The following is a 26,193-nucleotide window of genomic DNA, read 5'->3' on the forward strand; positions in this document are numbered from 1 at the left end:
TATATATATATATATATATATATATATATATATATATATATATATATATATATATATATATATATATATATTAGTGCTGTCAATCGATTAAAAAAAAAAACTAATTAATCACACATTTTTCTGAGATTAATCACGATTAATCCCACCTAACATTAAAGTATTTAATTATACCTTTATATTGCAATAATTTCACATTCAATCTTCAAATTAATATAGAAACAACATAAAGACAGTATATTTTTAATATTTGTTTAATGCCATCTTTAATTATGACTGAAGGCAAGTATCACTGACAACAACTGATGTCTCTGAATTTTTTTCCTACTGTTTAACCATCGAATAGCCATTGAACATTATAGTGTAATTGAGAGCTATTTCATTAGACTTTAAAAAACTTCTAATTTAAGTGAACTTAAAACAATGTTCACATAAATAAATTGTGAAAATATAGCCTAATTTAATAAAGTTATCAAACACTAAATTCTAAATTAAATAGAGATAAAGATTAAAATTACAGAAGTTATTGATTTCCTCTTTTAATAAAAAATAAATACTTGCATGCACAGTTTTAAAGGTGCCATAGAATGGAAAACTGTATTTACCTTGGCATAGTTGAATAATAAGAGTTCTGTGCATGGAAATTACATACCGTGAGCCTCAAACACCATGTAAATCTCGTGAATAAAAAAGACCACTGAAAAATAGGCGAATCAGAACATAACACTGACTGTGACGTAACAGCCTAACAGTCGGGATCACTAATAGTTACGCCCCCAACATTTGCATATATCCACCCATGTTCTAGGGCAGGCGCCAGCCGAATCATCAGAAGTTCTGCAGGTATTGTGAAGAAACAATCGAGGCCAGCAGGCAGATTACGGAAATAAATGTTATGTTCCAGGCTGTGCAGGGGATGTGAAGTGCAGGCATGGGTTGGTGTCTGTATTCAGAGAGGCACGGAAAACAAATAATGCATTCTACTAAAATAATGCGAGCCACTAAAGGGACATGGTTAGCTCTTTGCTAGCGGTAGCCTGTTACATTGCAGTACATACGATTTCACTTACCACATAAACAGAGTAAGGAGAGATGACTGAGGATGATGGCGAAGGATTTACAGATCCTGAGCACCACTGACAAGCATCTGACCTTGTAAAATGTGTGGTAAGTATTACTGCCGCTCCATAGTATAAACAGAGTACCAGTGATTGCGAATCTCGAAAGCGAAAGTGAAAGTTAAAAGCGATCGTGCATTCAAAAGCAGTTTCAGTGCCCAGCATATTAATAGCGGCTCCCGGATGCCCGCTATAACTGCGAGAGAAAGTATTGAAATATATATTTCCCTCCCCGTGTTTCCTTCTTGTGAGCTACTGAAATGAGCAGCACTGTGAAACAGCCAATCAGAGCAGAGCTCATTATTATTCATGACCCTGCCAAATAAGCCAATAACAGACCATTTCATTCTAGAGAGAAATCCTAGGGTTGTAAATGGACATTTAAAACCGTTTCTGGAGATTTTTTGCCCTTACCTAAGCCACATACCATCTATGTAGATATCAGAGAACAATTTAAAATATTGTATCAGTGCATTCTGTGGCACCTTTAAGGCAGCTTTAATCGCCTTTTTTTGTGACTTCATGACTTAACTGACAACATAACTACTACATTGCATGCTCGTAGTTTCATTTGGGTTTGAATAAGATACAGCGCTTTAATATAGCCTAATACAGCGTGTGCTGGCACATTTGTGCATGTGCTTAGAGCACAGTATAACAGCTGACAAGACAGGAAGATTAGTTTTTACTGATATATGGCGAAAAAGACGTTCTGCGTCTGAATAAACTCAATTCTTTAGCAGTTGTGAGTGGCCAAACCTTGCCCCGCCAAATTAAATATTTCTAGCACGTTAAACTGGAAAATTTAATTGCCTGCGTTAACACGCTATATTTTAACAGCACTAATATATATATATATATATATATATATATATACATACATACATACATACATACATACATACATATACAGTGTGTGTGTGTATATATATATATATATATATATATATATATATATATATATATATATATATATATATATACTGTGTATATATATATATATATATATATATATACTGTGTATATATATACTGTGTATATACACTGTGTATATCTCGTATTATGTGTATATATATGTATATGTGTATATATATACATATATATGTATATCATAATATTTAATTCAACATTATTTTAATTTAATTTAATTTAGTTCATTTTAATCACAAATGCGTCAATGCTTTGACCAATGTGGTGGGGTGAATGAAGACATTGGCATAAATACAATATAAATAAATTCAACATTCAGTTTATATATATTTTATATATTACTTGATTCACCATAAATACAAAATGTATTCAATTATTGTTTTATTTTATTTACTTTTATATTCACTGGAAGTACCAACGAGTCTCGGCAGGGTGTCGCTTAGTAAATCCGCCAGTCTAAAATGTACAATATAGCACGAGAATCTCTGGCAGTTGCATCGTTAAATTTGGTAGTTGTGCCACCAAAACTGCACATAATAATATGTTTGGATATTGATATTTCTGTGCAGCTGGAGTAATGGCTTGCTAATCTTTCAGCATCTGTGTCTGAAGAGTCTCGGTGTGCCCATGGCTCCTACATGCCTCATTTCTCCCTCACTATCGCAGCTCAGAGAGGTTAATGGCTAATGGCTGAAAGAGTAAAACACAAGTCGAGTTCATCCCCGGCTTCCTGCCCATTACCAACAGGGTCAAGCCCCACTGAGCTTCCTACCGCAGTTACAGATCTGCCCGCTGTTATTGCGAAAACAGCTGCGAGCAGTTTTGACAGTCACACTCTTTCCCACCAGCTCCGTTAGGATCTCTCTTTCTCACATGCACTCGTATGATCCCCCCCAGCGAGGACGGGTTTTTTGATCCACCGCGAACATTGTTTTAAATGGGACTCTGACAGGCGTCAATAAAGAAAGTACAAATATAAGCATGTGTGTAAGTGACAATCGAGTCTGCCATTTTGTTTCAATTATTAACGCCGCTCAGTTTAGTTTAGTGGTTCATGAATATTCCTCCATCATTTGCATACTAGAGGAACCGAGCTCGTCAGTATTCATGACACTGGTGTTTGAAGGGAAGAAATGAGCCGCGTGTAGAAGTGTGTGTCAGTGTGGACCAAACTGACTTAATGGTATTTCTGCAATTCATTAGTCTGCTCAGCATTCACCATGAATACAGAATATAATTTTATCATATAATTTCAGTGTCAGTCTATAAGGCTGACATATGATGGTTAAAGTACTTGCGTATGAGTGAGGTGAAGTCTGAAATATTCAGAAAAGAGTGTGTCTCATCTCTGAGCCACAGTGGTGGGTTTATTGTGAAACATGCTAAGGTTTCAAATGTGTGCTAAGACACGAACAAACACCATCAAGCATGATCCATGATTACCCAAGGCCCGTTTAAATGGTTTTAACGCCGATTGTTTCTTTTATTGTCTTTCCCAGACATGCATTTACCTAGCCAACTAAATGAGGACATAACATCTATTGTTTTTATATAAAGCTAGTTGTAAGTACGTCTTATTTACCCACCCTTAGGTTTATCTGAATATGCACGAAACCCAAATATATGCGTTGTTCCTTTCAACACAAGGTGGAATTTTGAAGAATATCCTGGCTCTTTTCAGTATAATGGAAGTGAATGAGGACTGGGACTGCCAAACTCCAGAAACTAAACCAAAACTAAAAATGTTTTTTGGTAATTGAAATAAAGCTGAAATAAAATATAAATATTAAATGAAAAAGTTAAGGAACAAAAATTAGAAATGTACTAAAATGACTAAAACTGCTATAAAAGTAAACTAAAGCTAAATAGAATACAAACAAACAAATAAAATTAAAATATTAATAAATAAAAAAATATAAATACTATAATAATATTTAAATAATTCTAAAATATCACTGCTCCAAAAGGTTAAAAAATCTGCTAAATAAATTACGAAAGTGGTTCATATAATTTGTGCACTATATATAAGGTCTTCAAGCGAATAGAAATACAAGTCATATTTATTTAATACAAATACATTATTTATTTAAAATGACAGCTCTCCTGGAGTTCTCCTGGGGGGGCTCACAATTCTGGCTTTTTTTCTCGCAATTGCAGTTATAAAGTCAGAATTGTGAGAAATAAACTCGCAATTCTGACTTTTTTCTCAGTATTGTGAGATATAAACTCGCAATTGAGTTATGAAGTCAGAATTGCGAGATAAAAACACGCAGTTCTGACATTTTTTTCTCAGAATTGCACAATACAAACTCGCATTTGTGAGTTAAACAAATCAGTATTACGTGATATAAACTCACAATTGCAGAAAAAAAAAAGAATTGTGAGTTTGTCTTGCTTTGTGACATTTTTTCTCAGAATCGCGAGTGTATATCTCACAAATGTGACTTTTTTCTCAGAATTGCGAGTTTATATCTAATAATTCTGACCATGGCAATCAACTGATTTAAAAAACACAACACACAGTTGCCTTTTTAAATTTTTTAATTCAGTGGCGGAAACGGGCTTCCATAACACTGGACATTAAAATAAGTAATAATGTGTTGTTCAACTTAATAAAACGTTCAGTTACCTTTAGTTTAATTAATTTGAAAATGTTATCTCAACAAATTATAAGTTGTTGTAACTAATTGCAGCAGACTTTTCCTTTTTTTTTTTTTTTTTTTTATACAGTGAATGGTCTGATTTCACTCACAAACCGATTGATCTTGACTTCACTGACTCACTGAATCAATAATCTTTTCGCAACTCACTGGACAGGAAGATGTTCAGTGAATAATGACTTAAATTTCAGTCTGTTGCCACATAGCACTATAGTTTGAGGTACCAATCTATAATTTGAACAGTTTTTATAATATATTTATGGTGCTTTTTGATGATTTTTGAATCTGGAAAGCTCTGATTCTACATGGAATATTCAAAATGTTTCTTTTGTGTTCAATAGAAGAAAATTATACAAGGTTGCAATGACCCTGATGATAAAAGTGATGAAATGAATATAAATCTTTTTTTTTTTTTTCTATTTTGTCCCTAAGTAAACGTGTGTATACTTGGATTTGATGCGTTTTATTGCCTAATTACCTGCTTGTTTACTGTTATACAGGGGAAATTATTCTTTTTGCTTTAAGTTTCTTTTGTTTTGACTATGGCAAATCTTGTTGCTCATCTCCTGCCTTTTAGTTGGCAATCAACTGATTTGAAAAACAGAAGGAAAGGAAAATGAGGAGGGTGTTGAATAAATGAATGCAGCTTGGATTTGTCTCTGATTTTGTCCGCATGGATGCTGTTATATGTTTTTTTTTTTTGGTGTTGGTTGGAGTTTTCTTGTTTATCTGTTGGCGTTTGTTGGTGTTGACTGGAGTTTAATGGTGTCTGAGGGAGTTTGTTGGTGTTGGATGGATTTTATTGCTATCTGATAGAGTTTGTTGTGTTGGAGTTTATTTCTATCTGATGCAGTTTGTTGTGTTGGTTGGAGTTTATTGGTATCTGCTTTCTTCTGTGGAGTACTCACATTGGAACTTCATCTGTCTACCTTGTCTTCAGTCTGTGCACGCACGTTTGCCCAGTTTGTTTTGTTGAGTTTTTTCATCAGTATAAATTGGCCTTATGGAGCACACATAAATAACAATGTAAGAGCAACAAAACTTTTGACTGGTTTTACAAACTAAGGGATGAGTTGAAATTCTTTTCTATGGTAATTGACACTGACAAAAGCTCACATTAATAAAACCTTTCACCTCTGTGTGTCACACACTGGATTTCAGAGTGTTAAAAGGTAATGATGCAAAGGCTCTGCGTTAAATGCTCAGTGTTCAGCCATTTCATTAGCATTGAAGGTCCCCTTTGGAATCTTTTCCTGCTATTGCTGGAAGTGCTTTCATTGAATTTCTGCATCATTTAGTTTCTTTCCAAAATCCCTTTTGCTTCCCATAAGTAGCACTTCTGGCCAGTGACTTTAGAATCAATGGCGGTAATACATTTGTCGGCCTAATTATGTCCTAGAAGTCACTTCAGGCTCATTGTTTTTAATTTATGAATCATGTGGTTTTAATTTCAATGTATCTCAATCTCTCTGTTTTTTGTCTCACTGAAGGCCACTTCTCACATGTGTCGGTCAGTGATGCAGAGCGAGGTAACCATGGTGACGACTCTACAGGCCTGACTCCTGACTGCTCACCTCCTTCACCTGATACGGCCCTGAGGAACATTGAGAGAGTCATCCGCCCCCAGGTACACACACACACGCACACGCAGGAACACACATGCACACACAGTCTATTATGTTGTTCTGCTCTCAAGGTTAATGGTGCTCTTTTAGATAAAACATAGTCTGGCTGTAACTATCGCAGCATCTGTGTGTGGGAGTCATACACACACACACACACACACACACACACAAGAGCAGTGCTGTCTTACATCTATGCTAAGATACTGAGCATTCTTCATCTTAATTATACGGCTATTATAAATATGCACATGCCCGACAGGCAGATTCTCTTCATGCTTTGATATGCAATTGTCACAAGCCACCCTCATTTTCACTCCTCCTTCAAACTTGAGGGTTTTTATTTGATTAGCATCAGTTACAGTATAGTAAGATCAAGCTTTAATGTTCCCAAAAAGTGCCTGGACAATTAAAAACGCATCCTTAAAAGCATATGAAAGTAATTGCAAACCAAGCGGCATTTATTAACAAAAAATAATTACAGAAGCACACTAAGCAAAATATTTACTAAAAAAATAATTTATATAATAAATTCATATTAATTATAAATGATTTTAATTATTATAAATCTAAATGAATTATACATTACAAAATGTACATTGTAAAGTTGTAAATAAAACTTAATTCTATTAATATTAATTATTTGTAATTCTAAATGACAAAATATACAATGTAAAATGTTTTTTTTCTAAAACGTCACGTTTAATTCAACGTGTTACTTGCAGTTTATTTGTAATTATTCATGAAATTTGCAAGCAATTTCTATTACAGATTTGTTTCAGTGTTTAGAAGATTATTCACTAACAATATGCTGCAATTCATGCACATAAAAGAAACGATATGGATATATCATGTGACAGCACAAATGCCTGCTGAAAAACTGCTGAATAAAGTTTACATGGCACAATTGTCTTTATCCATTTCATCAGCATTCGATGAATTACTGCTGCCAGGATTGCTATAAAATGTTCGTAAACATCTTTTTAAAAATTTATTCTGTTTATTGCCTGCTTTCTGTGTGTGGCAATAGTGGCACTTTTTTGAGAGTAGCGCTGACCTTTGCAAATTAGGCTCTAACTAGTGCTATATCAGTGATAGAGCCTGATTAAACTGGATTGCAGGTGGTTGTTGAATAAATAATACCAATTGGAACCAGATAATATGGCTCAGAATAGTCAAATGAGTTCCGAGAATAGCTCCAGCATCATTTGTTTACAGTTGCCACTTGGTTAGATATTTTATATTTAATGCACGTGAAATTCATATGTTTGTTACTGTGGCTTAGGTTATCTATTTGAGGCCACTGTGTATGATGTTGTCTCTTTTCTGCAAATCTCTTTCTCTCTGTTGGTTTCCTGCTCTGTGATTGTGACTTATTATTCTCTTAGAAGAGTGTGAATGGGCCCTTTTTCGTCCCCGTCAGAGTGCTCAGTGCTTCCTATCAGAGTCATGTTTGTCCTCTTTTCAGTCAACCACAATCCCTCGTTTATCTGCACTAGCCCTCTTTCGGGCCGTGTTGTCTGTATGCTGAGCGCCCGCAGGATTAGAAAGAGACACAACTGTGCACATTCTTCCCCACTGTCTTCAACATCAAACTCCACAATGCTCCAGTTGGGCACATGACATGTGCAGTGCACTTTCCTAAAGATTGATTTCATTTTTTTCTTAATTTCAAACTGTGCTTTGGTGCTGCTAAGTGCAGTCTATCTTCAACTGGTGATGAACAAGTCACATGTGACTCTCTCTTACTTATTTTATGCCTTTTTATTTGTCTTTATCTTTTCTGCAAAAAAAATTAAAAATAATGGACAACCAGATGGCCATTATCGCAAAATATAGCCCGCCGCCAAGCTAAGTATACAGCTGTACCAAATGAAATCTGATTGCCAATAAATGTGGGTTATAAAACCTGTTGCGCTACATGGCATCAAACTCTGCATGCATGATACAGCAGTCTGTATTAGTGGTAGCTAAATCATCACACAGCACTCATGATCACTAAAGTGGGCTTCCATCAGAGCTGACGAGGGCTCCGGCACACTGATGGGCCAATTGAGCTGCTCATTTGCTCTATGCACAAGCGGAGAGGAGTCTAGTCACGTCTGTTAATCATAAGCTCTACGGCCCATTCAGGTGTGCCCCTGGTTCTCCTGAGAGAAAGGAAGAGACTGATGAGGGATCATTCGCCTCTAGCTGCATTTAAATCTCAACATAAGGCACCATTTATAAAGTGTCTGTTCATAAAGAGAAGTCACCCAGGGGTTAATAACCTGAGCTTGTAACTGAAAAGTTGTAGGTTCAAACCCCAAAAGGGCTGGTCATTGAGCTGTCCTCATTTAGCAAGAAACCTAATCTCAGGTTACTACAGGGCGATCTTCACTTTAATTTAAAATTCTGCTGCTCCTGCTGTGACTTTGTATACTGCAAGTTGCTTGAAAAAATAAACTAGCCAGAATAATGTGGCAAATTTTCTATTCTATTCTTTCATATATATATATATATGTATGTATATATGTATGTATATGTAAGTTCTATTAAAAAACCTAGTGAGTTGCCTACATAGACAGCATTTTTAGACAACATATACATGCGGTCATATGACAAATACACATTCTATTCTATTCTACTCTACTCTCCATTACATATATAAAACCTAATGAGTTGCCTGCATAGACAGCATAGACATGCAGTCGTATGACAAATAGATATTCTATTCTATTCTATTCTATTCTATTCTATTCTATATATCAGTTCTGTTCCAAAACCTAGTGAGCTGTCTGCCCAGACATTTTTTTTTTGGCTGCATAGAAACACAGTTGTAAGACAAAGAGATATTCTATTACATAAAGTTTTGTTCCAAAACCTAGTGAGCTCCTTACCTAGACAGACGTTTTAGGCAGCACTGAGACAAATATATTCTATTCTTTTCTTGATATAAGTTCTGGTCTAAATCCTACTGAGCTGCCTGCCTCATGCAGTCATAAGACAAATATATTCTATTCTACTCTATTCTATATACAAGTTCTTTTCCACAATCTAGTGAGCTGCCCGCCTAGACAGCATTTTTAGGCAGCATATTAGGCAGTGATTTTTATTGACATGCATTCATAAGACAATTAGATATTCTATTCTATTCTATTCTATTCTATTCTATTCTAATTACAAATATAAATTTGAACATGCAGTTGTAAGACATTCTATTCCATTCCATTCTATTTATTCTATTCTATTCTATTCTATTCTGCAGATAAGCTCTATTCTAAAAACGAGGAAGCTGCAAAATTATGATGCATTCTTTTAGTCAAAATCTAAGGCACAATCATTCAAGAAACCTTTGTGATGAAGACTCTCCCAGAAAGCAGTACAACACACTTAAGCCAAGTTCACACTACAGGACTTTACACGTCAGCAGATCGCTGTGCCGTTCAGACTATATGACTTGATTGTCTGTCTTTTAGTCGTTGTAGCGTTCACACTACATGACTCTATGTAAATTATCTGCAACCAGGGGTTACACACTACACGAGCTGACAACAACTCTGTCACCCAACTACTCGATTCGGTCCCTAAACCACGTTTTGTCATGAAAACACGCGAGAATTGACCGTTCGCAAAGAGCTTGATTGAAAGGTGATCTGACCAATCAGAACATGTATTATGTGCCGCCGCTGCTATCCGCCATCTTGCCTGACAGCTGGCCAGTCTTCATAGAAATACATGTTAAAACGGGGTGAAAAAGATCGACTGAATTGAAACTTTTTCAATATAACTAAATATAAATATGTCCGGAGGGTTAAGCTGTGCTGTTGTTGGCTGCCATGGTAACGGCAATAAGCTGAGGTATTTAAAAGTGCTTGTTTTGCTTACCAGAAAATCTGCTCATGCACTGTATGCATAGCTTGCAGCGCTAAAGTTAAATGCTGAGTGTTAAACAATAAAATAATGTTAAAAAAAGTATGCTCCTATCATTCTGTGGACAAAATGAACTTCGCCCCGATCGGGTGCTGTATATGCACATGCAGCTCATCTGTTTTCAATGCAGGTTAACCGCGAGCTTCATGTCATCTTCCTCTCATTAAACTATGACAGGTCCTTTACTGCAAAAAGACGGTCACTGCGACACTCGCAAAGTGATGAAACTATGGCGCTATGTGCTTTTTAAAACCATTTTCATAGGTTTCACGTTATATTGTGGGCTCGGAAAATATGTAAATGCGCATGCCCAGTAGCGCGCGCTGTATCCCTTGTGTATCCCCCATGCCTTGCTCTTTCATTGGCTGTAGCTCGTCACTACACCTGACACCACGTGATGTCGAGTCGACCGACCGGTCCAGATATTTGGCATGCTAGATATTTGTTTGTTTGTCAGTGAGCGTCTTTGATGCATCGTTGTTCACACATAAAGCCCCCCCCCCCCCCCCGATTACAGCGAGCTCGTTAATTTGCAAATCGGGCTTAAAATCCTGTAGTGTGAACTAGCCTTTAGGGCCAGTTTTACAGTCTTTTGGGATTAAAATAATACTGCCAGGTTTTACCAAAGATGTGCAGTGACGAATTAGCGCTGAAAAGGCGTGGACACAGTTTTGCGCCTGACCTTGAATATGCATATGTAAATATATTATTAATATATTGAATATGCATTTGTAGGAGTTTCCCTTTCAGACGCAAAATTTATGGGAGGAGAGTATTCAAATGAATCTTGCAACGAGATTTACTAATGTTTGCGCTCCTCAAATTACTGGTGTTTGCGCCATTATTTAAAGCCCAAAAAAGGCATGTCTTATATTTTGCGCTTGAAATGGCTGCAATTATTGTTGCCAGGAGGAGGCACCACAGAGAAGAGAGAGCGAGTGTTAGAAGGGAGAGGATTTTTTCCCACACTTATTAATTTATTGGAATGTACCCTTAGAGCTCATGGTGGTGGAAAGATTTCGGGGTGGGTGAAAAAAATTCGGGGTGGGAGGAAAAAATGTTTTTCAAATCTTTTGCGTTCTCTCGCAAAACTTTGCGTTCTCTCGCAAAGATGTTTGCGTTCCCTCGCAAAACTTTTGCGTTCTCTCGCAAAACTTTGCGCTCTCTCGCAACTCGCAAATGCGAGAGAGCGCAAAGTTTTGCGAGAGAACACAAAAGTTTTGAAAAATATTTTTTCCTCCCACCCCGAAATCTTTCCACCACCATGAGCTCTAAGGGATCCGTAGGAATGCAAGAAGAACACGAAAATATAGTTTGCCAAGCAAGGTTATTTTTAATTTCTTCAGGAAATAAAAGACGACTTGGAACCCTCAGTTAGGAGTTACGCAATACCAGGTCTGTCAAAACGTCTTGCAACCCTTAATTTTTTTGGCCTCAGGTTCTTCTCATTGTACTGTGGCTTCTTTATTTCTTATTATTTATTTGCGACTGCTCTAATTTGTGCTGCACTTGGTATATTGCGTTTGTCTATATGTAAATGAGATGTTGCGTCTGTGTTCTTTAATTTGCGCGTTGTTAGTAAATCACCTGCAGAAATTTCCACGCCCATCGGTGCTGTTTTGGAACTGCACTCTCACGCTAATTTGCCCTGTTTAGTCAAACTGGCCCTTAGTGATCAATACAAAATTCTAAATTTTATCAATTTTATCCAAAACTAAATCATATAACTCAATATTTGTATCTGCTATGTAGTTTATACATATTATTATGGTTTTGGTTAGTTAATTAGCTCTGCAACATGTTAATTGGAATGATTTGATCCCAGTAGAATTTGCAATAATCCCCTTTTAAGCATTAAAATACAGAGTATTCTGAATGTGGATCACTTGTGAGGCTGATGATGCAGGCAGCAGGCAGCTTACTACAGTAGGCCTTGGAGCAGAGCTGTAGTGTATTATTTGAAAATGTGTTTTCGGACACTACAACAATTGTTTTACCTGATTTAATCTCCGTTTAACAAGGCTTTCTGGTCAAGAATGATTCTTGAGCTGCATCTGCCTGGCAGAGGACAATGCATAATTAAATTTATTAAAAATGTAATTAACCTTTGTAGAAAATCAGAATGACACGGTGAAATGTGTTCTTTTGTGTGCTTGAATGTGGACAGTAGAAGCTCTTTGAGCTGTAGTGGGGACAGAAAATCCTATTGATGCTTTATCAGCACACACACACACACACACATAAACACAACCACTGTAATCCAGCTGGGCTAAAGACTGCATGACTTTATTCTCAAGTGTGTGCTTTCTCACTCAGGTTGCAGGAAAGAGAAACAAAATATAAACCTGTCATAACTGGTTTAAGCCTATTCAGTTAACTTCAATGTAAATTTAGTGGCATTTGGCTAAACTGATTTTAATAAATATCTCTGATATTCAGATCAGAAAACAGAAAAATAACCTGTTAAATGACCACAAGTCCTTTTCTTTATCTTTATCTGTTTTTAACAAGTTCACAGGTACAGATCTTTAGATGCTTTAGGTTGTGTTTGTGTGTGCGTGCGTGTGTGTGGCACAGTTAATCTGTGTTGAAGCCCAACTGTGATTAATTTAGCTGTAAGTGGTTCTGATAATCTCGCTGCCCCTTCTGACAGTGCAAGATGCTGGAGAATGATGTTCCCTGTGTTTCTCTTGGCTGATGGAGATAAGAAAGAGAAAACATGTACATCTATCTATGTGATCCTTCCTATTTTTTAAAAAAGTGGTTGTGTAAATTTATGAACACAATTTATGAACACTGAAATTATGAAAATGATGCACACTCAATTAGGCAAGATCAAGTCTCTGATCTAAAAGGCTACGTTTGAAATATGCATCATTTTCAAAGACTTACAACTGACAGCATTCATGTTTGCACTAAGCATTTACATAGCTTTTGTCTATTTTAATGACAGACATTACAAATGCGGTAGAAGACATCAGTCTTTTAGAAGAGAGTATATTAGCCTCTGTTGAGAGAGAGAGATACTCAAAGCTGTCAAAATGCCTCTTGATGTGAAGCTAAGCCATTGGGCTGAATTCACACAGTATAGAGGACTCTTACAAATTGTGAAATTAAGTTAAATTATTTTATTAAATTAAATTATTGTGTGTTATAGGAGCTGCGAAAGCAGCCAACTTGCAACCATTGGAACGTGAAGAGTTTCCTTTTCTGCTTTTTATCGACCTTTTAAGTGTGTGTGGTTGTGTACATGGTTGTGTACTTCTTAATTTAAACAGAGTTTAAATTAAGAAGTATTTAATTGGCAGTGTGAACAAATGTGTGTGTTTGCACTGTGAATGACCTAAAAGTGTAGCCCACACACACTCATCAGTGACCTTGTGCTATGTGTCTTCTGTTGAAATCTTCCCGTAGTCTCTCAAAGCCCTGTGGTCATAACATATTCAGCATTTTCTTTTTAATAGCAATTCAGGAATAAAAGATAATTTCATGCGCCCAGCTGGATGTTGAGAACCCCTTTGGCGATTAAACTGTAACACCGCTGATGAAATGGTGATGAGCTAAATGATGCAGATATTTCATGCCCTCAGCCCCTTGAGTTTCGAGTTTGTCATGCTAATGATGCTAATATCATGTAATTCTTCGTGTGTGATACAAACAAACACAGCGTGAAGCACAAGCTTCATAACTCTCCTTTACTTTTCTTTCTTTAACATTTACCATTTACCTAAAAGATGTTTAGCAGAATGTTCATGCTGCAATTTTTAGTACAATTAAAGTGAATGGTGATCTGAAACTTTAAGCTTTTTTTAATATTATTTCATGTTTTTTATTTATCAAGGACGCATTCAATTGATTGGTTGAAAAGTGACCGTAAAGATGGAATTTTGTTCTTTAGAATTTTCTATTCATCAGATATTCCTGATAAAATGTATCAATGTTTTCACAAAAATATTGCACAGCACAAAATATATTAAACGGAAAACAGTTATTTTCAATTGTAGTAATATTTTACAATATTACTGTGGCCACGTACACACTGTAGCTAAATTCATTGTCAGTTCACCTTTTACTCCTTAATTGCGTTCTGTACACACATAATTCACTAAAATACGGTAGTGACAACCGCATTCTACAACCGCATTAACTCCCGAAAAATACAGGTAGTGACAACCGCATATACAGAAATTCTACTGAACTGAACTGCTAGTTGTTAATGACGCATTTGAACGTGCATCGGCGTCTTCGTCTGTATGTGAGATTAAAGAAGTCTTAATTTAGCACGGGGCTAGTTGCTCGCATGAGCCCTGTGATAAAGTGTCAGTGTTGCCAGATCTTCATAGAAATAAACAACAAAGGACAAGCACACAAAACACTAAAACACCCAAATGCTTTGTTTTATAACACCAAAAAAATCTCGACCACAACAGATCACTTTATTAACTTCATAAAGTGCCTATCTTTATGAGATAAGACCACACAACATGTCTAAAAGCGCTTGTAAATATGAGGACATGGCAACACTGCAAGACAGCGCTCTCTAAAGCAGCCTCCCGAGCATAAACACAACACAGCACGTCTATCAGCGGTAGTTTAGTTCAAATCAACAGACAAAAAGAGTCTTTAGTCAAAAAATGGCACATAACAAGCGGCTAAACTTTTACTCACTCCCGCAAAAGTGTTGCTATGCATGAAACGATAATTTACGGGACTCACTCTAAATGCGGTTGTCACTCCTGAAACTTGTAATGTGTACACTGTTTTAACTGTATTTTTTTATCAAATAAATGCAGCCTTGGTGAGCATTAGAGAATTTTTAAAAACATTACAAAATCTTACCGACCTTAAATAAAAAAAAAATTATTTTAAATTATAATACTATTTCACAATATTACAGTTTTTACTATATATATATATTTTATTATTAAATAAATGCAGCCTTTTTCAAAAACATCAAAATGTCCAGAAGACTTTTTGTTGAAGCTACTTTTTGTTGTATTAATAAAAAAAAAAAAGCAGCAGTAGCATGAACATTCTGTTGTAGAGGTTCAGGTAATGCGGTAAATGATGACAGGAATGTCATTGTGGTTGAACTTTTCCATTATTTTCCCATGATTTCTTCTGGTTTTGCTTGTTTCAGGATCATTTAAGGATAACAGGTGTTGTCAAACCCTGCAGTCGGTTTGATTTGTGCTCTGAGGCGTCTCATTTTGTAATGAACAGTAACCCCTCCTCCGTTGCTGAGTGTGTTCCTGTTGCCTTTTTTTTTAGCAACAGGAACTATATATTTGGTAATGTTGTTGTTATTGCAGTGCTCCTGTTCTTGCAGCTTTGTCTCCGTTGTCATGGAGACGACAGTTGTACTGAAGTGAGTGAAACTGTGTGTGTGTGTTTGTGTGAGAAGGAGGGCGAGCAAGAGGAATGTTGATAGCAAGAGGAAGTGTTGCTCTACGCATCAAGGTTGTTCAACACCTCAATCTGTATCTTTATCTGGATGAATAAACTGCTTACGGCACTCAGTATTATCACCAGCCTTGAAAACGGTTATATTTCATTTGAATTATTGGTGCGCTTTCAAATTCACATCCACACCCTCATTGGATCAGCTAGTGTGCAAAAGAGAACATAGATTTGTAAAGAACACCAGGTCTCTTATAACATTGTAAGAGGACTTTATCACTGTAAAAGTAAAAGCTTCTGATTGTATCACCAGAAACAGATCTTAATACAAGGCATATACAAAGTTATAGTGTCTCAGAGATTATGAAATATGACCAAGGGAGTGTCTTTCATATTTTGCGAATGTGCAAACCCTGTTTTAGTCAAATTTCAGGCATAAAAATAATAATAATAAATACATTTTCATTGTTTTATTTTGTCCTTTTCGTCTTATGAAAATTACACACATTTTATTAACCTACATTCCCAAGTTCTCATTACTGTGCAATACAATACAATGCAATACAATAAAAATCTGATTTCCATTACTGCAGCTCTTCTCAACCATTTGTTGTTTTATTTAATTTTTTTATTAACAAAAAATGGGAGTGTTGATAAATTTAATTAAAATGTATTGATCATGATTTATTTTATGATTTCTGTATATTCAAGAGTCTGATTCTGTATGTTCTTCAGTAAAAATAGAAATTATTGAGGGGACAAATAAATGTGATTTAAGTTTACATCTTATTTTTTTTCTGTTGTGTGTGTGTGTGTGTGTTTGTGTTTTAGAATTTTAATTAAGTTAGATTTTCTTTTATTATAATTAAATAATTTTATATCACCTTGACACATTTGTTAAGACCCCTGGTTGAGAACCACTGCGTTACTGTAATATCAAAAAGCATATTAATAGATATTTAGCTATATTTTTATAGAAGTAATAATAGATTCAGTACAATATACAGTTGTGGTCAGAATTATTGGAACCCTTGGTAAATATGATCAAAGAAGACTGTGAAAATTAACCTGCTTTGTTAATCCTTTTGATCTTTTATTAAAAAAAATCACAAAAAGCTAACCTTTTATTGGATAATAAGAATTTAAAATGGGGGGGGGGTATCATTATGAAATAAATGTTTTTCTCAAACACACGTTGGACACAATTATTGGCACCCCTAGAAATTCTTAAGAGTAAAATATCTCTGAAGTATACTCCCATTCATATTCACAATTTTGAGCACTCTAGGGTGATTATGAACATGAAATTATCCAGCCATGGCTTCCTGTTTCACAGAAATATAAATAGGAGGGAAAACAAAGTCCAAATTCCCTTAATCATCCATCACAATGAGAAAAAACAAAGAATATATTTCTGATGTGCAGCAAAAGATAATTGAGCTTCACAAATTAGTGAAGTGGCTTTAAGAAAAGAGCTAGAGCGGTGAAAATCCCCATTTCCACCATCAGGGCAATAATTAAGAATTTCCAATCAACAGAAAATGTAATGAAACTGCCTGGAAGAGGATATGTGTCTATATCATCCTAATGCACGGTGAGAAGGAGCGTTTGAGTGGCTAAAGACTCTTCAAGGATCACAGCTGGAGAATTGCAGAAAATAGTTGAGTCTCGGGGTCAGAAAACCTTAAAAAAAAATTGTCAAACAGCCCCTACATCACCACATGTTGTTTGGGAGGATTTCAAGAAAAATTCTCCTCACTCATCCAAAAACAATCTCCAGCATATTCAGTTATCAGACAGGACTGGCACTTCAAATGGGACTGGCTTCTATGGTCAGATGAAACTAAAAAATGAGCTTTTTAGCAGCAAACACTCAAGATGGGTTTGGTGAACACAGGGATAAAAAGTACCCCATGTGTACAATGAAATATACTGCTGTATTTGTGATGTTGTGGGCCTATATTTCTGCTGGAGGTCCTGGACATCTTGTTCAGACACATGGCATCATGGATTCTATCAAATACCAACAGATAAAAAATCAATAAGTGACTGACTCTGTTAGAAATCTTATAATGGGCCATGTTTGGATCTTCCAACCGTACAATAATCCAAACACAAACCTCAAAAACAACACAAAAATGGGTCACTGAGCACAAAACCAAGCTTCTGCTTTGGCCATTCCAGTCCTCTGACCTGAACTCTGTAGAAAATGAGTGAGGTGAACTGAAGAGAAGAAGCACCAACATGGAGCTGTGAATCTAAAGGATCTGGAGTGATTCTGGATGAAGGAATGGTCTCTGATCTCTTGTCAGGTGTTCTCTAACCTCATCAGGCATTATAGGAGAAGATTTAGAGCTGTTAAACTGACAAATGGAGGTTTCAAAAAGTATTGAATAAAAAGGTGTCGTTAATTGTGACCAGTGTGTATCAGAGAAAAACATTTATTTCATAATGATATTTCCCCCCATTTTAAATTCTTATTATCCAATGAAAGGTTAGCTTTTTGTGAATTTTTTAAATAAAAGATCAAAAGGATTAACAAAGCAGGTTCATTTTCACAGTCTTCTTTGATCATATTTACCAAGGGTTCCAATAATTCTGACCACAACTGTAATTTACTGTAATTCCCCAATTTGTAGAAACAAAAAAATATATTTAAGATTATATTCAATTGTATTACATTGGTAACACTTTATTTTGATAGTCCACTAGAAATTCTACTAACAGTAAATAACTTTGCAACTACATGTCAACTAGCAGTCATTAGAGTATTAATAGCCTGTCTGCTTAATATCTTCTAACACTTTATTTTGATGGGTCCACGACATACAACATATTGACTATGGGAAACTTTGCAAGTATATGTCAACTTATTCTACTAACCCTAAACCAAACCTAACAGTCTACTCTGAGAATTAGTAGACATGTAGTTGCAAATGAATGAGAATTAGTTGATATGTAACTGCAAGGTTACTTATAGTTAATAGAATGTCTAAAGTGGACTATCAAAATAAAGTGTAACCATTAAATTTTGTGTTGCACATTATGGTAATGAGAATTTGAACACGTTCTTGACAAGTGTCATGAGATTCACTCTGAGATCCTCATAGATTAATAGTCTGTGTCACTCAATGTGATTGTATTTCCCAAACCAGATGAGCATATAAAATCAGCGCTAAATGAATCTCCGGAATTATAAATTTTCACTCGAGGTTTGAGCTGAATGTGATCTGCATATGCATTGACAGCACTGCATTCCTGAATGTGCTGAATGCCCCACTGGGAGGTGAAACAGTCGCGATAGTGGCATTTATTGCCCCACGATCCCAGAGCCCACTGAATAATTATCATAATTACCATCCATAAATTAGCGCACAATTTCTCACTCTGCACTTGCTCTCCGAATAATGGGCCAGCGTAATCAAGGTAGTATTAGTGAGCTAACACACAGCCACACACACGCATGTGTATGTAAGTGAAGCAGGTGTGCATCCTGTTCCTCCTCTCTGATCTTCACTTTGGGGAGAGGGTGAGTGTGGTAGAGACTGCTGTACAGCATTATTAGAAGAGGCAGTGGGTGTGTTTGATGAACAGGCATGTTTTGGTTTTTTAATTTAACTACAGTCAGCCATGACAGACTCATTAGGAGTTCATGGTGTGAGTGTGTGAGTAACAGGTTCATTAGCAGCGCTTCCTGACACTAAGGTGTGTTTGACAACAAAATGAAAACTGCCTAAATTTGCAGATTTGGGCAAAACTGTGGCGGATGTGCATAGTCAAACAAAACATTTGCTTAACTGTCTTTTTCACCTCTTTTCCAACAGAAAAGGGCAATTAAGTGCTGCAGAGTTTCTGAAAAGTCCACATTGAAAAGCAGTAATAGTGAGTAAGATTTCTAAATGAAGTATACATGAAATCAAAAACAGGTCAAATATCTGCTTGGTATAATAATAATAATAATAATAATAGCATCGGTATTTTCAATAATCACTGGGATCAGATTTATATACAATTCTCAATAGGATGTTCTAGAATCATACACGATTCTTAATATTAAATGAAGATCCTCCAGTGCAGTATTTCTTACACGTATTTTACTAAACTGTGCTGGTTTAAGCTCTCTAAGGAAATTATATTATTCAGAGTCAACCTTGAATCCATTATAGAGTTTTTATCTAAAGCAAACCGATAAAGGTTTTAAATCGATCTTTTTATAATATTTACACATGAAAACAGCAAAGGAAGCTGGTAGGGCGTTCAAACACCAACCAAACAACAGTATGCTAATACTAAAACCACTAATAATGATTATTATTTATATTATTATTTATATACTTTGCATACAATGAGCAAATAAAATCAGAACATGGTTAGAAAAAGTTACACAAATAGGAGAGCAAAATACAAGCAGAGGAAGCAAATGTAAAACAAAATTGCAGAATCAAATATAAAACATAAGCAAAGAATAAACTAAGTACAATAGTATTTTAAGAAACTTTGACTAAAAATGGTCTTATATCCATTTTGTATATTAACACGCAGGTCATGTCCTTCCAAAAGGTTGATTTATTTTCCCACATCTGAATATTTAACCACTCCGAGAGGTAAGAATAAAGATAAAATGTTCAATGCTGAGCTAGTCTGTGTGAGCATGAGGCCAAAAACATCTTTGAAAATTGTCAAATTGTCAAAGGAAACAGCTGTCAGGGAGGTGATGAGTTATAAATTGGCTGGAGGTCGTAAGAGGTAAGCAGCAGTCATATTAGACATTATTAGACATAGACAGAAGAAATAAACTTAATTTAAGGGTGGATGAAGCGCTTTTGATTTAAACTGATTTATTACATGTGAAAGTTGTTTTTTGTATATAGCATAGACAACAATTATACCTGCTTTCACCCTCTTTTTTTACTTCGGTCTTCTTTGCTTTTTCTCAAAACCATCTTTTTCAATTTCTCTCAGTATTTCTCTTTTCAGTATTTTAGTATTCTTTTTTTTCATCTGTTTTCAAGTGATGCCAGTTTTCTTCCAAGTGCGTGCGTGTGTGAAATTAAGTCACTTAAATCAGAGACATTTTTCTTATGCAAATTAATTAATTTGGCATTTTGGACACCTGTGATGCAACAGGAAGTGAAGATGATGCTTATGTAAGGCTTCCTGTGGTTATACAACTGCTTGACTCTACATTCTAGTTATCTTTTTTTGTTGTTTTCTCTCCCTGTCTCGCTCTGTCTCTCCCTCTCGCTGAGCAATATGTATCTCACATCCATTCCACCTCCTACTTGCAGGCTTTTTCAAAACTTTCTTCTCTCCTGCAGACAAACTCTGTTGCGTAGTGCATTTGCTTTTTGTCGGGATGTCTTTGCAGAGATTGGTAGTGAAGGAATGCCTCAGAATATCATACAAACTTGAGGGTGGATCTATTGGTTTGAGCCAGTAATCTACTATGCAGGTCATCTAGCATGTGCACAGCAAAATGCTATCGACCAGACAGAACACCTTAGCAACTGTGTAGCAACAAATCCACCTAATTTTCGCATTGTTGTTGTTTGTATGGGCACCATGGGCAAAAAAAGGGGGTTACGATGATTTTCAGGTAATTTATGAAAACTCCTTTTTTAGCAATAAATAAACAAAACAAAAAAATAAATTAATTAATAAATAAAAACAAGTTTTCGCTTTGTTTCCCATAATTATGACTAGCAATTAGTTTTATTGCGGCTATTTTACGTAATTGTGACTCACAATAGCAACCATTTTTCATGAATGCAACTTTCTTACAATTGCAACTATTTCTCACAACTATTATGATTGTGAATTTATATCTCACAACTTGTCTTTGTTTCGCAGTTTCGAATTTATATCTCATAAATGTGACTTTATATCTTTTAATTGCAACTTTATACCGCAAAATGCTGTATAATTGCGACTATTTCTTATTAATGCAACTTCTTTACGGCTAACTTCAATTCTATATCTTACAAATTTGACTTTATTTTTTTATTTGCAACTTTCTCACAACTGCGACTCTTTCTCGTAATTGTAACTTTCTCGCAATTTGCAACTGTTTCTTGAAATTGTGAATTTATCTCTCACAATTTAACTTAATATTTCTCACTTTTTTGACTACTTGTAATTGAGACTTTCTATACCTCAAAATGTGATGCTATATCTCTCAATTGCAGCTATTACTAGTAACTGAAGTATCTCATCTCAAATCTCACAATGTGACTTTATATCTCATAGTGTGAAACTTTAGCACACTTACCTACCTAAGTTAGAAATGGGTTTCCATTTTATTTTTGTTTAAAAACAAGTTTGATAAAATTCTGGTGAATCTTAAACATGAACATTGCTCAGTGAAACATGACCACCCTCAGCCTGCTGCTCTTAATTTTCTGCACATTTATGCATTGTTGTTAATTTTCACAGTCCAGAAATGTGATACCACTCTTTTCTAGTGACTCCAGCAGCCAGTAATTGGTTATGTTGCACATCATTGCTTTCCACGTGGGCTACAGTGTCTCACAAAAGGCCTTCAGTTTCCTCATTTTTTTGAAGTGTAAATTCTACATTGCAATTTAGATTGAATTACATAAGGATCTGTTGCTAGAGACTTGGCTAATATAAAATAGGCTTATAAAAGTCTCCTCTTTAAGTGACTGATGCTAACATTACACTCTTTCCTGTCATAGCCAAAGCAACGGACCTCACTGTCCTCCTCCCAGGACGTCCAGAAACCCCTGCAGAACCACAGTGGTGATCCTTCAGAGGTCAGTTCATCACTCGGCTACGCCAGTTTCAGCACCAGCCCCCCCATCAGCCCCGCCAACTGCTCCATCGGATCCGCCGAAGACTACGGCCTCACTGGTACGACTGTCCTTTCTTTAGCATTTAATTTCCTCTTGTTGTCTAGAGGACGAGATTTCTCAAATATAATCCCTTACGCTAAATAAAAAAAGACATGATTTGAGAAAACTGCTGACATGCAGTAAGAATATGGAGGTGTAAAAGTGTCGAGTATCTGAGTGAACAAATAATGGTAGCTTTGGGATACATTCGCTTTCTGTTCACAGGGATGCTGTTTCTATAGGCATTTCAGCCAATGAGATCACAAGCTGGATAAAACAACCCGACCCCCCTTACGTTTCTCATACAGACATGTTCATTTCAGCAGGAGGCCTCTCTCTTGATTGGCTCAGAGTGCTTATGCCAACAACAGAGTGATTCCCGCTGCTTTGAGCAGCACTACTGTAAAAGTGTGACTAAATTACTCATCAAACCACCTTTTAATGGCTTGAATGGTGTTTTAAAGTGCCGCTCAGCTACTCGGCACTGTATGAAACCGGCATGTGGGAATGTCCTCGGTCTGAATTGTTGCATACAGAGTGGCCCGCTACAAACGCACCATCTCAGCAGACATCAGTGTTTTGGCACGGGCGGTTTTCGCTGCCAAGGCCACCACTTCCTGCCTGTCATTTCCTCAGCATCCACCTACGGCACTGCTGGCCGAGTGGGCAGTTGATGCTGTTTCCATGGTGATGTCATTCCTGGTGCTGAGGTGGGATAGTCATGGTGACTCTGGTGTACTTCGCAGTCGCAGTCCGTTGGTTTGTACTAATGCTGTGCACATGCTTGTCTGGCACCCTGATCCCCTGACGCATGTGTTCAGAGAAAATGGGGAAAAGTAGGGAGGAGGGAGAGAGAGAATCTAATTAGAAGAGTTACTGCTTATTCACTTTTGCCAAGTTTGCTGTTTTCAGTTTAGATACGGTCGGTAACAGTGGGGGATGTTGCAATATCTACCTTTTGTTCAAATTTTTTCCCCCCTTTTTTACTTTGCTCCTTCAGTCAGGCAGCATCCAAAATTAACACCCACCACCTTTTAGTAAAAGTTGTAGTTGGCAAGTAAATAAAACAGTTATTTGTGAGTTGACCAGCAAAAATATACTTAGTTTATCATGGAGGACTAAAGATGTTATTTTTCCTCCAGATGTGAAATAACTCTCGTTAAATAAATTGATATGAGAAACAAAATAATTATGTGTCGATGTTTTTGCGACAGGTACAGTTACATCTCTACAGGTACATCTCTGCAGTGAGTGACAGTATATATGTATATTATATTGTAAAATTCACAAAATAATGCACAGTAGTTTTTATGGCTGGTAGAAAATATGTATTTTGTTCTGGCCCCACATTTTATTTTATTTATTTATTTATTTATTTTTGTTTTGTTTTGTTTTATTTTATGTTATTTGATTTTTTTTAATAAAAAAATATGGCTGGTGCTTTTATATCGTGCTTAAATAAATAAATATTGCTTTTTATGGCTGATAAGAAAGATTTATTGCTGGTAAATTCACTCCCCATCGACAGGTGTGGCAAAAAGTTAATTTTGAATTTTGTTGTCGGGCTAAGCTGTCAAACTTTTCTACCATTTATTCAACTCAATCACTTGTATAGATCCCAACGGGTGTCATTAACTTAATTTCTGTCGCTCCCGAAAACCTCCCCACCTGTGGATGTGTGACAGGAGGACCTGGCAACCCTTCAACCAAAGCCTCATTTGGCCTGTGAGTTACACGACTTTCCCTAGCCACATTACACACCATTCTCTCTGTACAAGACAAGCGATCTCTTAAAGAAGGCAAACGGTGATAGATAGCGAAGGAAATGTCACACAAAACCCTTTTGGCACTACAGGGGAGTTTATATCTCTGTTTGCCAGGTCTCTACTGTGAAAAGGGCCTTTTCATCTCAGTCACTCTCCAATCTAACAGGGGGCTTTTCAAATGGAGGAGTCCTCTGCTCTTCTCTTTGATGGCGGCTCCCTGACGGTCTGCCCTAATAAACGTGTCCTGTGTCCCACCATTGCAGGACTTTGTAATGGTGGCGTTTCATGGTGTTTTTGAGCTTGTTTCATCTGATTGCGTTAAGTTCTGAGATTCTTTGCCTCGAACAGAAGCAGATTTTTGGGTTATCAACATTGAGATCTCACAGTACGTTCAGTCGATTCAGTACTTTTATTTAATGCTGCTGGCATACGAAGACAAAAAAAGGACCATCACAGGAATCACATGTTAGCATCTCCTCTGAGAGTCCAAGACATGAATTCCAGGCGCTGTTGCGATTGAAGTCGCGGATCAGAGTCAAAATCACAGTAAAGGCATTAAAGTCCTCTCTCTGCAGCTCCAGGAATAGATTTCACATTTTCATGCTTTCGTTCACCCCGTCTTTTTTTTCTCCATCTTACTCCTCCTCACTATTTATTAGCTTTATAAGGTCCATTGTATTGTTGCCTTGGCAACTAGTGTTGAGTGAGAAGCGCATTGTAGTTTTTTGATGCCGTGCCTTCATAGGTGATGAAATTAAGTTCTGTCGTTTCCCTACAGTAGGTGCGAGAGAGATGGAGAGATAGACAGGCATGATGAGAGTGTGGAGAAGACAAGTTCTCATCGCTTTGGGTTACCAAAGGTGGTGTATTTTTATCCAGCTGCGCTTGGTGCAAGCGTTATTGATGTGGTGTTTTGTAACCGTTGAGAGAGATGAGTGAGATTGCAGCGCTGCAAAGCGCAGAGGCCTTTCAGCTGCGAGATACAGTCAAGTTGTTCTCTTTTTGGTCCCAGGCATGATAACCTGCATCCTTAACCCCCACCCAACTGAAAAGTTAAGCAGTGATTTCATCGGTGATGGCAGAATTCAATATTAGAATATTTCTAATATTTAATAGTTGATTTTCTTTGCAAGCTTCTACTTTTGACATAATTAGGATGGGATGGATTGGAATACAATTGATGCATTTTGTAATTTTTTGGAAATTTTTGCAGATTGTGCAGTGACTGAATGAATGAGTACAAAGTACTGAAGTAATTTAGTTGTAACTTATGATACAGTAACAATTACAGTAGCTTCCACAATGATTTTTTAAATGACTGCCCCAACTCTGAACTCAAAGAAAATACTGGGTTTCCCACTGGCAATTACAACATTGTGGTGGCGTTCTTGTGTATTCAACCAATAAATACGGCCCTTCTGACATCACTTAATGGCAGCATCAGTCCAGTCTGTGGGCATCTTGGTAACGCCCTTGGGCAGCTATTTCCAGACAAGGAAGCACATCTACTTAAATGAAGAAACAATTAAATTTCTTAAACTTTTGGATATATATATACAGTATCACACTTTATTTTAAGGTCCAATTCTTGCCATTAACAAAGCATTAATTACGAATTTTGCCTCAATAAACTCCTAATTTGCTGCTTATTAATTGTAAGGTAGTTGTTCATTTAGGTATTGGGTAGGATTTGGGATGTAGAATATGTGCTTTATTAGTACTAATTAACAGCCAATGTGTTAATAATAGGCATGCTAATAAGCAACTAGTTAATAGTGAGAATTAGTCCCTATGCTAAGGTGTTAGCATGTTTTATTTATGTATATTTTACAGAACGTATTTGATGGTTAAACATTTAATTACACTACAGTACTGTACAGTCAGTATTATTATTATTTTTTTAAGAAATTACTGTTTTTGCAGTAGTCAGTAAAGTG

General features: G+C 36.3%; 1 protein-coding gene across 6 annotated transcripts in view; it reads left to right on the forward strand.

Annotated features, from left to right (window-relative positions):
* The window catches only part of LOC306861409 (ankyrin repeat and sterile alpha motif domain-containing protein 1B-like), a gene marked incomplete at its 5' end in the record, with an annotated part of 177,726 nt that overhangs the window by 82,346 nt on the left and 69,187 nt on the right, over nucleotides 1–26,193 (forward strand). For all 6 annotated transcript variants that reach the window (XM_079403636.1, XM_079403639.1, XM_079403637.1 and 3 more), the window contains 2 exons: nucleotides 6,196–6,332; nucleotides 22,335–22,509. In XM_079403636.1, the coding sequence (XP_079259762.1) occupies nucleotides 6,196–6,332; nucleotides 22,335–22,509 (312 nt within the window). The remainder of the gene's footprint in view (nucleotides 1–6,195; nucleotides 6,333–22,334; nucleotides 22,510–26,193) is intronic.

This window comes from Barbus barbus (assembly GCF_936440315.1).
Source record: "Barbus barbus genome assembly, chromosome: 42".
Taxonomy (NCBI): domain Eukaryota; kingdom Metazoa; phylum Chordata; class Actinopteri; order Cypriniformes; family Cyprinidae; genus Barbus; species Barbus barbus.